This window comes from Mercenaria mercenaria, chromosome 4 (assembly GCF_021730395.1).
Source record: "Mercenaria mercenaria strain notata chromosome 4, MADL_Memer_1, whole genome shotgun sequence".
Classification (NCBI taxonomy): domain Eukaryota; kingdom Metazoa; phylum Mollusca; class Bivalvia; order Venerida; family Veneridae; genus Mercenaria; species Mercenaria mercenaria.
This window is the reverse complement of record NC_069364.1, coordinates 81,611,999-81,626,419: the sequence shown is the minus strand read 5'-3', so window position 1 is coordinate 81,626,419 and position 14,421 is coordinate 81,611,999. Positions and strand designations below refer to the sequence as shown.

At 35.6% G+C, this 14,421-nt stretch overlaps 1 protein-coding gene across 1 annotated transcript; it reads right to left on the bottom strand.

Moving 5' to 3' along the window:
- Nucleotides 1-2,475: 2,475 nt before the first annotated feature.
- Nucleotides 2,476-4,796, bottom strand: LOC123553530 (carbohydrate sulfotransferase 11-like). Its single transcript, XM_045343234.2, has one exon. It carries the CDS (start codon nucleotides 4,731-4,733, stop codon nucleotides 3,579-3,581), a length of 1,155 nt encoding a protein of 384 aa, XP_045199169.2. The 5' UTR covers nucleotides 4,734-4,796; the 3' UTR covers nucleotides 2,476-3,578.
- Nucleotides 4,797-14,421: the final 9,625 nt, after the last annotated feature.

Below are 14,421 nucleotides of genomic sequence, written 5' to 3'. Positions count from 1 at the left end.
CATTTGTTTTCTGACTGGGAATGTTTGTTGTCACAAAGTTCAAGAAACTTCATAGGATGATTGCCTTTGGTCAGTACATGATACGAAGGTCAAGGTCAAAGTGATAACAAGACTGAAAATGGTTTACACTCTGTGTTAAGTCCTTCGGAAGTAGTAAGTGTGAACTAGCAAATAAAACAGGCTGGGTTTAGGTTGGTTTATTCATAAGATGTAATTAGATACACAACTCGAGCATACTGTATACTTCAGGTCAAAAGTTTGAGTCTGATTCTGTGCGATTTACCACAATAGGAGAGATCGCCCTGACGTCACGCATCAACATCTGTTTATCTGGCGGTGGGCAAAACAAAATGTTTTTACATTGTGTATGGATCAGAATTTTCAATTTTAAATAACTTTTTCGTTCATATATTGATTTTTAAAATTTAAAAAGTTTTGAAATGCTTACGATTTTCATATTTTCTTGTTCAAATATTTTTTGAAAATGAATAACCATTTTAAATCACATCGTCGGCAAGTAACACGAGACTTCTTTTGATGATCTTCCTTAGCATTAATGTTTCTGTTTCCCTTTGTGTGCGTGTGCGTATTTTGGCTCGGTATGCTACATTTTGCAACTGACAGACTTCATCTACTCGTCCTAATGTATATCACACATTTTGCATCTGGCTGAGTTTATCTCTTCGCTCTGAAGTATCTTGAGCTTGTGTTGTTGTTTGGACGTGGTTTACCTGACTTTATACTTTCCGGTTTTGTGCTGTAGCGGACAATGGGCTTTATCCTGCATGTGATGTATCACAGATTTTGTACTGGACATCCTTTATTTAGAATGGACACCGGGTGTGGTTATAGCGGCTTTATCTCTTATTTCTGAATTATCTTTCTTTATGCAGTCCTTTATGATTGGCTCTGCTTATGCTTTAATTCGTTTTATCTCCTCCGGAAATATTTCTGGTTTTTGGCTAGACGTGACCGGGCCTGGATTTATTTTTGTTCCGAAATGTCTCTTGTTCAAATGAAGGCACTTGGTCCCTTTTAGGGGCAACTAGAACTAAAAAAGGAATTGACTTTAAAAGACTCCTTCTCATGAATCGCTTGATGGATCTTCATCACACTTGGTCAGTAGCATCATAATAAGGTCCTCTCCCAAATTTTTACAAATGGGGGCAGTCGGTCCCCCTTTTAGGGGCCACTAGAACAAAAATGTAAATGCCTTCAAAAGACTTCTTCTCATGAACTGCTTGATGGATCTTCATCAAACTTGATTTGTAGCATTATCATAAGGTCATTTACCAAAATACAAAGAAAATTCAATTGTGGGCACCTGGCCCCTTTTAGGGGCTGCTATAGTTAAAACGAGAAATACCTTTAAACAACTTCTAAAGAAGGGCTAAATGGCTATTCTTATCGTGAACAACTCGGTGGATCTCCATCAAACCTAGTCTATGGTATCAATATAAGGTCCTCATAAATTTGTTCGGTTTGGGTTTTACCTTCTGATATATTTATGATTTTAGACCGACCTTCGGGCTTGGTATGATAAAATCTGCAATTAACTTCATCAGTACCGTCTAAAGTACCTCTGGTTTTGTGCCGTTCTTGGGATAGAAACTGGGAATTATGCAACTGGCCTTATATATATTATTCATACACATTCTTAGTTATTGCAGTTACTGGTAGCCAACTTTATATATTTTATGTGCCTTAAATCTGAGCTCTCCGATGTTCATGATGTAATTGACTTTATCTCTTGAATGTGTTGTCATAGTGAATCGGATACGTCATTTGTTTATTCCTCTTGTTCTTTGCAATCTTAATTCACGCGCCAGCTCAAAACGAGTTATTTTAATGAGAAAAATTGGATTATACCAATGAGAATAGATAAAAAACAATCTTTGATAAATGAAATACTCCTGTCAGATCTGGTCATTGACGCCATAATTTTATTCTAGCACACCCTGCAACTAAAATAGCTTACACAATCAGATGAAAATTAACAGAGAACAATAGATAAAACATCTGTTCTGTTGTGAGCATCTAATGTCCTAGTTTTGCACGGTATATTGCTCCTGCGTCTTTCAAAGAGATGTGTTGACTTCGTCATTTCAGTTATACTTCCTGAAATTCCCCTGATAATGCATTAAGTGTCGTATTCTATAACTTTCAATTTTACGAGTGTGAATTATTTCTTTATAAGAAATTCTGCCAGAAGTGATGTGAACTAATTGCTCTCGTAAAACATTAAGAAGATCAAATCTAATGTCAAATGTTAGGTAAAGAAATGAAATAGTAGACGTATTAAACGCAAAATATTGATTGTTCTGTTGTCATAACATTAGTTTGAAGACAATTTCAATATGAAACGTAAAATATCACTTGAACAGTTGTAGCACAACGTATTAATACGAACTCGCGATACAGTAAACAATACAAATTATAAAGCTTCCCTGGCTCTTTAATTTGCCAGGGTTAAAACAGCCATAGACGGGACTTTAATCCGAATATTTGCTAATTTATTTGTAGATGGGATCGCACTAACGAGCCCAGGTTTCGTAGTCATAAAATGGTACCACTGGACTATTTAAAAATCGCTTCAGTAGCCTAGTGGTAGAGCGTCCGCTTCGAGAGCGGGAGGCCGGGGGGTTCGATCCTCGGCCGCGTCATACCAAAGAAACTGGCTTCTTACATCAGGAATAAGATGTCGAGAGTGATTAGTACATGTATATTGTAGAACTTGTCTCACAGTCGACCTAAAAATTAATAAGTATAAACAAATTGGACTATTGCGTCATATACACCGTGTCAAATTGTTATTTAGGGAAGTCGGATCAATAATGTATGAGTGTGGCTATGATGATTTTGAATACTAGTAAGGCAGTTCTTAGAGGATAATATACAGCTCAAGATGTGCCCCTGTCCAGTCGTAATACTCGTTTGTTATCCGCTTTCCTGCAGGTGTAAGCACTTGACTCAATTATTAGTACGAAATAGCAGGTAAAAAAGATCGCAATTCCATTAAAAGCATTATTTCCTGTACCCTTTCCGGTAAAACACAATATAAACTACAATACTTCCAGTTACCTGTATTAGTCGAATGTTAAATAGATTGCGGATCTCCTTAGTTATAGGTCACTTTTAGGGTATAAAAACTGTGACTGCATTTTAATCAACGCCGATTTTTTATGCCCCACATAAAAAGGCTTCCGCATTTATGTGGGAGAGGGGGCATATAGCGTTGCTGCTGTCAGTACGTCCCAAAATTTTGTGTATCCAACTCCTCCCACACTAATTAGCCTGATTTGCTTCAAACTTTCAAAGATAAACAAGTTTGATGTGCAGATGACCATAAAGGAAGGATTTTTTTCTGTGACTTTGTTAATTCGTTGAATTTGTCATCAGTCAAAAAGACTATTCGGCTTCTAAGATGAGATGTTTGAGTAAGACCCTTGGTACCATCCGTAAACAACCTGGATGTTTTCCTCTAAGTAAGCAATGAATCTTTGGTGAGACTCGCCCAACATAAATAACGTTCAAGTGACACATGTTGTGAACTAGAGTCTGCGATCCTGAAGTAACTTCTATCTCCTTTGCAATCCGTCCAGATATAAGAATTCATCTTTCAATGGCTTGGATCTGTCAAACAATTTCGCTGGTCGACTATCATAACCAAACAATAAACAGTCTTGAAGCACGTATTTTCTTAATCTCTCCATATCCTCAAGTGGTACCTGTCTGTATGCTTGTACAAGAGCTTCTTCACGCTGTAGTTTTACCTCTGTACGATTCACTGGGATTTCTAATGCTCCCCGTATGGCGTTCATGTAGTCTTCACGTGTAATTTTGTCAGTACTTTTAAATGGAAATTCGATGTTTTTGGATAAAAGCCCCCGAATTTGCAAGTCCCTCCATGTCCTAAGCATTAATTTTAAGAAAGGAAACTTTATCTCGTTTAATATTCTCTTCGTTTCATATAAAAAACGTAAATGTCCCCTAGCAGAATCGAGGACTGTTTCCTTCTCAAAGTCTTCAAAAACTATGTTTACATCTTTGAACTTTTTCTGCCATTTAGAAATAAGATACTTTGCGTCGTCTGCGATTGTTTCCAGTTTACCGATGTAATTAAAATGTGTGGAGCACGGGTCACATCTGTTCGACATGGGTGAAAAATGACCATTTATATTTCTTCCCGATTCACTTAAATAAAGTATGTATTTAATAAATTCTTGAAATGTTACGTCAAATCCATACTTTGTATAAACAATATCATGAGTTTTTCTTACAATATGAACAACATGGCTTCCGATCTGTTTCCAGAAGTATAAATTAGCATTATAGAGTTTGTTCTCGTAGCCGGAAAATAACCGTGCATACGGATCCCTTACAAACATAAATGAATCCCCACTCTCTTTCAATCCTCTCACTTCCTGTGTTGAAAGTTCTTCTATTTTTGACAGTTTTACTCCTTGTAAAGTAATTTCGAAGGGAGAGTTAAGTTTTCCCTGACTGGTTATTACTGTTAAAATTCTTTTCCAGAATGTTGAACTGACCTTAGCAATTGGGCAGTAATAAATCAAATGTTTCTTGTCTATCAATAGCTTATGTTTATATAAATCAGACTGATTTTGAATTGTTTTGTTAACTTTTGTGCATCCCTCTGTGATAACTAGCCGGCGTTCTTCATAAAGTGATTCCCTTTCTGTAGGGAAGGCAGACATGTTTCTTGTCGCCGACATATAGGTGTTACCATCGATAGACAAATCAGTGGCAGTCTGAAGGTGTGGTGACAGGTGTACATTTCTCATTTCATCTGAAATATCGGCTATTAGCGTTATTCTCGTAACTTAAAATAGCTCGAAGATATAGATTTTTCAAAAGTATTGCACAGTAGGAAATACGCAAACGTTCTAAATTAAAGGGAAATTTAGCCTGATGAGTGTATAACTAGAAAATACAGACTGCAAATCATTTCTTGTTTCTGTTCGACTCATGTGTAGGACTTACATTTTCGAGTTTCTTTCTTTACTTTCATACAGAAGCGATTGGCGTTAGGAAAAATAATGAAATAGTTGACAATTTTCAATGACAGACAAAATAATGACTCCAAATAGCATAATGATAGCTATGGGAGGCAGAGGAAATCTGACTTCAAGGCTACAAGTCAGTCAAAAGTCAAGGAAATCGAAATTATGATAAAGCCAAAAAAGACTACAAGTCAGTCGAAAAAGGACTACAAGACAACAATATATAAAGCCAATCAAAAAATAAGTGAAAAACAGTCAGATAACGAAACCGTAATCCGATCCGTAACAGTCAATACAGCTGTCAAAGCGTAACTAAAATAGCCAAAATGATTTCTATAGGTCAGCTGAAAATAGGCATACGATAGTTGAACCATCAATACACAGCCAGTCTCCACTTTTTTCAAACATCAGCGAGCTCTTCCTTATGAAATGTGGACATGCCGCGAACATGCCTATTCGCAGGATATTCGCTGCTACAATCGGTCACGCCGCGATTGATTTGATATTAGTTCGCTTGATACTCGCATTGAGACCAATGATCGCGGTTTAGTCGCAAGAATAACTTAGAATATTGTAATCTTTTTGGTAAACTGTTCATGAAGAGCTTTGATAAGAGCATGTAAATGTAGATCAATTAATTTGTAGCATTATCTGTAAAGTCACAGTTTGAGTCTGATAAGTTAATTACAACCTGGTATTTTAGACATGTTTAGAGGGAAATATGTATGCATTACATACATTTTTTAAATAGGAATGGTGATGATCTTATATAGGAATAAAAGTGAACACCAAACGAACATCCCGCAATCATTGTATCTATTTTATCAAAAGTGTTCGCGGCATATTCGTCTGATATTCGCGGCATGATCGCAACAAATGTTTGCGGCATACTATAATATTTCCGTAAGGGTTATGACTCGGCAACAAGCAAATATAAATTGTGACGTCATCCGAGAAGAGTTCGCGAAGTGACTTGCTCTATGTCCCCTGTATAAATATGTCGGTAACAGGCGATGTTAACATCATACGATGAGTACAAGAAAGAAGATGACCATGCAGCAAGACAGTCTCTACAAGGGAGCCAGACTCGATCTTGAACTTATCTAGAGCACTTCAAGAGTAAAACTATTGGCGATATAAATACTGACCATTTATACACCTACACTAGTATCACGTGATTGGTATACCCCTTTGTAAAGAAATGCTCTATATAAATATACTATGCCCCAACGATAACTTGCTATTTACAAACATGACTATAAATAGATTGAAATGGAACATAGGGAAGTCAACATTTTCCTAACATGTTACAATCTAAATATTTCCAGGTTTTGCACCAGTTACGAATTAGCTCAGTGGTAAAGCATACAGTCCATGCTCAACAGACTTTTTGCCGTATGGGTTCGAAACTCAGCCTGGACATTTAATTTTTTTTAAATTTTTATTTCACTTTTGCATAAAAGTTAAGATTCCTTCATGAGCTCCGTGACAACACGACAGAGGTATCTAAAGGCGAGATGGCAGATCAGAATAGTTTATTACATAACAAAGATGATATTGATTAAATGCATGCACTAAGCCATGCAAGTAATGAACATACTAATTTGTTATATAAAGAAAATATCTACAAATACAAGTATCCCCACGGCAGAATGTCGGGCCCACCCCCCTTTGACCTCTAAATGTGACCTTGACCTTTGGGACCTAGGGACCTGCTTCTTAAGCATGACACTCCGTCTTAAAATGGTGAACATTCATCCCAAATTTTACATCAAAATCCTACCATGCATGAAGGCGAAATGCTCCGGACAAGCTTCATTTGACCTTTTGAGATAGGAACAGGGGGGTTTTGCGCATGACACGCCTTCTCATTGAGTTAAACATTAATGCGAAATATAAACAAGATTGGTCCATGCATGTCAAAGTTGTGGTCCGGACAAAATCGGACGGACGCACGCACGCACATACACCGAAAGTGGCGACTATATCGAGCTCACCGCAAGCGTGCTCGACAACAAACCATCAAAGAAAGAAACAAAAATACGGAAGCAAAAATGAAAACGAATAGGAAAAACAAAAACAAAAAAATCTGAAAAAAAAAACCTCGTGAGGATTCGAACCCACAAAAGGATCTGCTTACATCCAATTATTATCTGCATTTTACCCAACCGAGCTATGTTGTCATATGCCTAGTGGATATTTAAAATGAAAGAAATACTAATATTTGCTTGTCAAGTAATGTGCAAGCATTATGAATGGTTATTTCATCAGTTATCATGAATTAGACTCGTCCTCGCGTTTCGGCGGGAATCACGTTATCATTGGGGATTAGTAGTTTTGATTAAATTCCGTTGAAACAGGCAGTTTTACCATTATATCTTTCAATGGGGTAGTACTCTTCTAACATATTTTTTGTATAACTTCTTTGCGTTATCTTCAAGATAGAAATGTGAATTTGCAGAAAACAAAATAAGAAGGTTTTTTTTCAATTGTACTTAAATCTATAAAACAACAGGAACATATAAATCTATAAACTTTCTTTCATCGTTTTCACAAAGAAATGAAAGAAATAAGCTGAAATCAAACTTTGAGATCGATTTTGTCAAAATTTTAAAGTATAGATAATAAGTTTTTATCACATGATTTTGACGTCGCGGGAGTCTAATAAAGCCATTACTTAAACTTCGAATGATAACACACGCAGAGGTTTTGATGTTTCGACAGGAAAAGCTAACATGTGGTCAAAAGAATATTACATTTGTGACTTTCCACATTAAATTTATTAAACTCGTTGATTAAAATTTATAAATTACTCGACAGAGCCTCGCATTTTATTAATTTATTCAACTGGTTTAATAAATTCAATATGAAAAGACACTCATGTAATATCCTCTATAGAAGTTAAAAAAACAATAATTTGATATTAATCCATTCTCATCTATCAGAGGTTCGTCAAAATCCCGAGACTACGGCACCATGGTAAACTCTGGTATACGAGAATGATAACAATCAGACTGACCACCTTTTTAACAAGTACAGAATCATTATTGCATTCATTTTCACTAAAGTTTATGATTTTTTAACCGAGCGTAAATTACGATGAAATTTAACTGCGCTGCTGGAAATTTGGTGTATTTAATGAGCATAATATAGAAATAACGACACACCATAGATGTAGTTTAGTTAATTTATATTTATGGTAAAATTAATTACCTTAATTTTAAAAGTTTTAAAGTTTTGCTGTTACAGTTAAACAAGTGATATGTCCTGTGATAGCAATATAAAGTACTCACCGTAAAAAATAATGCAGCCAAACACACTAGCACATATCACAAAAACAGAAAATGTCACACACTTTGGAGCCATGACTGCAGAATGAACAAGTACTTTATCACCTGTCATCTGAAAGTCCCATTGAAAATCTATACTCGTGATTCTACTTGCTTCTTCTGTCACTATATATAGTGCATCTATAGGAGTATTGCTAGACTTCAATATTTTGATATTGCTAGACTTCAATATTTTAATATTGCTATACTTTAATACTCTATGACTTGGTCATTTAAACACTTTATTTATATCCATTTCGAGCATCTTTTGTATTTTACATATTCACTGACGCATCGGTAGACACCCATATGATTGACCATTTATGTTTCGCAGCGGGATTTGAGATACCCAGCCACTAAAGTTCATTAATACTTTACCCGTGATTGTATAGTAAGATGCGCTTTTCCATTCTAAATTACCAAGGTGACTTCGAATTCGTGTACAGGTAGTTGTTTTGTTTCTTCAAAATAAGTTTTGCCCATTTTATTGCATACTTTTCGTATTGTCATGCGTTAAGATATCCATGCCATGAATACTAGTATACTACCACTTTAGATTCCATACAGTTTGTTAACTCAGCGCCGAGTAATAGTGATGAGTACAGCCAGTCTACATACCGGTTTCTTTGTTATCTCTCTGACCCATGACATTGTTGTAAATACAGCACAATAGATCTATGAAGGATTATCTTTGAACACCTCTGGACTTATTGGACTCACCTGCCACATTTTCAAAGTTTATTAGTACAATTCGTTTTCGTAAACATGATGTTTGTAAACATTAAAGATTGAGTTTTGTAACCTAAACTCAGGGTTCCATATTTTAGTGTGTCTTGTATAAGAAAAACGTGAGCTCAAGCTAAAACAAAACATAATCAAAAAGTAGAAAGGTCATTTTGTAAGTAGAGAAATTTTAGTTTGAAAACCTGCAAACACGTATGACCTATAGTAATCGAACTGTACTAGGTCATAAGTGTTTACACGTTTTCAAACCAAAATTTCTCTACTTACAAAATGACCTCAAGTTCTACTTTTTGATTATGTTCTGTTTTAGCTTGAGCTCACGTTTTTCTTACACACAATTAAGACACACTAAAGTATAGAACCATGAGTTTAGGTTACAAAACGCAATCTTTAATGTTTACAAACCTGGGGCCACTATCTCGAACGTACCTTAAGTCCTAAGATGTTCGTAAAGGGTACGTAAGGTATTCATAGCGGATATTTCCTCTATCTCGAAAGTCTCGTAATTTACGACACTTCGTAAATGTACTCGTAAGTTAAGGCTAAAAATCCACCCCTTAGCGTTCTCGTAGTGTATAAAAACTTATGTATATCTGCCTGTCTGAAGGTGAATATGTTTCTTTCTTATTGTACCACGCTGAAACTGTATTGAAAATATTTATTTAAATTGTCATTCCGTTCCTTTGTGTCAACGAACATGAATATATAGATGAATAAATTTAGTGCTTTTAGTCCGTTTTTATAGATAGAACGCACAGGTTTTTTTTTATTTCAAAGAGAAGGAAATACATTAACGTTTGTCCGTTTGTTCATCCGGGCTGTCGTTTTAACGGTTTGTCAGATTTGCATGGCATTTGAATTGTTAGGACTGTGCTTTTGCTCAAACGTACGGCCCCATTGGAATCAACCTGTAACAATAATTTTTGGTAATTGGCACCGGTGTTATTTTGATATGATAAGAGTTTAAAATGTACAACTAAATGTTGACTTTTACCACTGTGACAGTTACTGCGGTATATATTTACTGGCGGATGCTATTCGTCAAATGGTGTTGGAAAACACACAAACGTTACAGTCAATTTTCTTAAAATCACATTGAAAATTTTAGCGCGGTACATACACGTTGCCTACATATTTTGTACCTTTGAGGTACGTATATCACAAAATATGGTTGAAATACCCTATAACGGAATTTTTTGTATCATAGACATTTACCCATGGACTGTAATAACTGGTGAGACTGAATAATGTTTCGGACTGCCAGCAGTAGAATTCCTAACAACGAAAGGAATTGCATTGTACAAGACTATATATTGATTTTCATACTGAACGCTACACACGCATCCCCGGCTATACTGGCTTAATAGGTAGAATACACAAGATCTCAAAGTAGGTTCGAATACCGAACGAGGCGTTCATGGTTTCCGTGTTGATTTGCTAGAGACAATACATCTAAGTTCATTCATTTTCCACCTCTGCATTATGTGGGGGAGTATCTGTAAGGAATCAAGGAATACTAATGCATATTTTCTCGAGTGCACGACATGTTATTTCGAGCGCATGACATCTTTATCTCGAGAGCACGACATCTTATCTCGAGAGCACGACATCTTATCTATATTTTATTAGGGCCTTTTTATGTATTCAGGTCATCAGTGAAAATATATGGACGAGTAGATAATTAGTGCCCCGCCTATTCAGATTTTATTTAAACTTTCCTCAAGTACAAGGGGAGCGGTGGTCTAGTGGATAAGGTGTCGGCCGCTAAATCCAGGGATCGTGGGTTCGAGCCCCACTAGGGTCACGACCATGACTTCTCATATGACACCAGTACTGGGTTTTCCAGGAAGCGGACTCGAGAGTGGTTCCAGTAAGCTTGAAGCTTTCATTACAATCGAGCTAAAACAAATTAGTATAAACTTAAACTCAAGTACAAGTTTATCACATCATTTGGGGGAGCAGTGCACATAATTGGTCATCCTACCGTCAAAATTAAAACATAATCATGCTTACTGCATGTTAGAATAGCAACAAAATGCAGTTTGACAGATTCACACATTGTCAGAAAAGTTATAAAATTGGATGCATGAATAATGGGGAAACGGAGAAATTCTTGATATATGGGCGAAGCCTACATACTAGTACTTAATATTTATTTTGTCAGGGGCTTAAATCTATTCCTTTGTGTCATCGCTGAATTTTCGCTGCATTTTTATCAGTTTAATATTTATTACTATAACGAAAAATAAAGCAAATGTTCACAACGGAAAATGTGGTCAGTTCCTAATTTGAAGACATTTTTTTTCAAAACATCTACATTCTAAAACCGGTAGTCTCACTTCGACCTCAGCATCACAGCCATTAACAATAATTGTATACACACAAACAACACGCATATGCACGCGCACATACGCAAGCACGCACCCACGTACGCACACAAACACACAGCACACACAACGACGACAAATAAATAAACACATTACTTGCACTTGTTTTCCTTTTTTTCATAACTTGGTATTACATGTATTGATGAATGTCATATTGTAGTTGCTGATTATATATATATGTATTATAATTCAAGTTTTATACTGACGAGGTATGTAAATGTATATTGTGTATAGGCCTATTATAGAAAAAAGATAAATTAAAAAAAAAAGATGTCGTACGCTTGAGATAAGATGTCGATCACAAGAGATAGTCAAGCGCACGAAATAAGATGTCGTGCGCTCAAGATAAGATGTCATGCACACGAGATAAGATTTTGTGCCTACGAAATAAGATGTCGTTCGCACGAGATAAGATGTCTAGTTCACGAGATAAGATGCCGTGCGCACGAGATAATATCATAAATATGTCGTGTGCTCGAGATAATTTAATCTTTAAAAAAAAAAGAAATGCATATCCTTAACATACCACCGTAAAAATTCACTTAATGTGAATATATTTTTCCATGTTGTTAAGCAATAAACAGCTAGTGGGCTATTAGGTACACGCGCAGTTGTTCGAAAATGACGTCATTAAATGGATTATCCATGACTTACGATATCGTAACTAACTAACAATACCTTAAGTTACGAGCGCTTTACGAGGGCGTTAAGAGGTGTTTTGAGATAGCCGAATAACGTTACCTTAGGTTTATCGTAAACCATACCTTAACTTACGATACGAATAAGTTTTCGAGATAGTTGCCCCTGATGTTTACGAAAACGAACTGTAGTGCACAAATTAAACTCACCAGAGATACCGCGGCTTGATATATTATTCTTAAATTAGGCCTAAATTATTAAGTATAATCTATTTCGTGAATTTTAACACAAACATTTGATAATTTTATGTTTTTTTTTTATTTATTGTATAATTACTCCCTTACATCTTAAAACGATGTTTCAGGAAATAACATTTTATTTACACTACATGCAGTAAGTTGTTTTGTTTTTATGTCCCCGAAGGCGGACATATCAAAATCGCACTGTCCGTCCGTCTGTCCGACCGACCGTAAATTTATAAATTCTTGTCCGGGCTGTAAAACTTAGTATATTTTGAGAGTTATGTATACATGTATTTTTCCCTATAAAGTGTCAAGGTTAGTAATGGCTGTTTGTCAAGTTACCTTAACAATTTCAAGTAATTTCTTTCTTGAATATCGACGGTTAGAAATAAATACTATAGCCTATTTATTAATGGTTAATGCGAATGCCAATCTGACTAAAGTACATCTTCTATTACGCTACGCATAGGATCTTGACAACGAGCTATTGATGGCCTCGTTCTGACAACCCTTTCGCTAGCCAATCAAAAGCTAACTTACAACATTCTGCAAGCTTTAAAAAGCCTTGGTTTTTGATATCAACAATTTTTATGTCGAAAGATGTCAGATAGCCGGTTAGCTCAGTCGGTAGGGCCTCAGTCGGTAGGGCACTTGCTCTGTAAGCGAGAGGTCCCGGGTTCGAGCCCTGGATTAACTGCAAATTTTTCTTACTCTTTGACATTCGAACAAATTGTCTGATTGGTTCAAACAAAAATAGATTTGCGAAAATAAAAATAGCAATATTGGAAATCCAAAATATACAGAAGACGAATGTGAATGGGTCGTTCTCAGATCTTCGTTTAGAAGATCAAGTACTTTACACACTGATAGCCACACGAGAACTACATGCAGATATAGACTTGTCATAGTACGCTACTGCGGGAAATATAAAATGGTAGTTTTGGACTTGTAATTCATGGCATGACTTAGAAAATAAAATGAAACAAAAAAAATAAAGAAAAAGAAAAACACGCATTACGTTGATGAATCGGTGGAAGAGCAAATCGATGAAGCACTTAAGCTTTGCAAATTAATCGCATATAAATGTATTACGAGAACATGCTGTTATGTGTTGTGTCAGAATTTTAACGACCATCTTGACTCGGTAGAACCCTTATCAATAAGGAAAACTTCCCGTTCGGGAAGTTAACCACTAGGTTTTTCTCCTCCTTCCTGAACGGGAAAACTTGATACTAAATATAGTAACTTGCTTCCCGTTCGGGAAGTAGAATCGCATTTGTTCTCTTGTTTAATTTAAATTAAGACCCGGTGCATTAGAACATGCATGGTATCATTAAATGAAAGACACCAAATATGTCTAAATTTCTACCGTTCAAATTGTGTTTAATGTCCTAATAGCAATTTTGCTTAACATTGAAATTACTTAATTACAAAATTTCACGAATTGGAAACTTAACTTCCCGATCGGAAACTCATTATCTAGATTTATATTCAACTGCTTGTCTTTCATAGAGTTCTTAGTTATACAAATGATACTAATAAAACACTTTTAACATTGCCCTGCTTGATGATTGCTAAATCAAAAAAACATTTCCAGATGCTTCAACACTTACTTCTAAAAAATACAGTTTATACTGGTACACTTGCAGTTCTTGTTTTAAAAATTATATTGCTTAAAATCATACTGGCCTAAAATGATGATATGCAATAGTATGCATCATTTAAAGGTTCATACGGACCTGAACAAAAAAAAAAATTTTTAAGAAATAAAAAACTATGAATTTTCTCATTGGAAAAGGAGTTATAATTCTGACTGAATGCAATTCAGTGCAAGTTTCCTATTCAGGAAACTTTGAAATTAAGAAATATACTGGAAAGTTAAATGAAAATTTTGTTAAGACAGTAAAAAAAATCTGAACGGTAGAAACTTAGATAAAGTATTTAAGTTTACATTAGCATATTTTATTCAATGACACCATGTATACTCTTTTGCACCGAGCTTTTAGATGGAAACAGATCAATAAGTTATAATTTTGCTTCCCGAATGGGAAACAAGTTA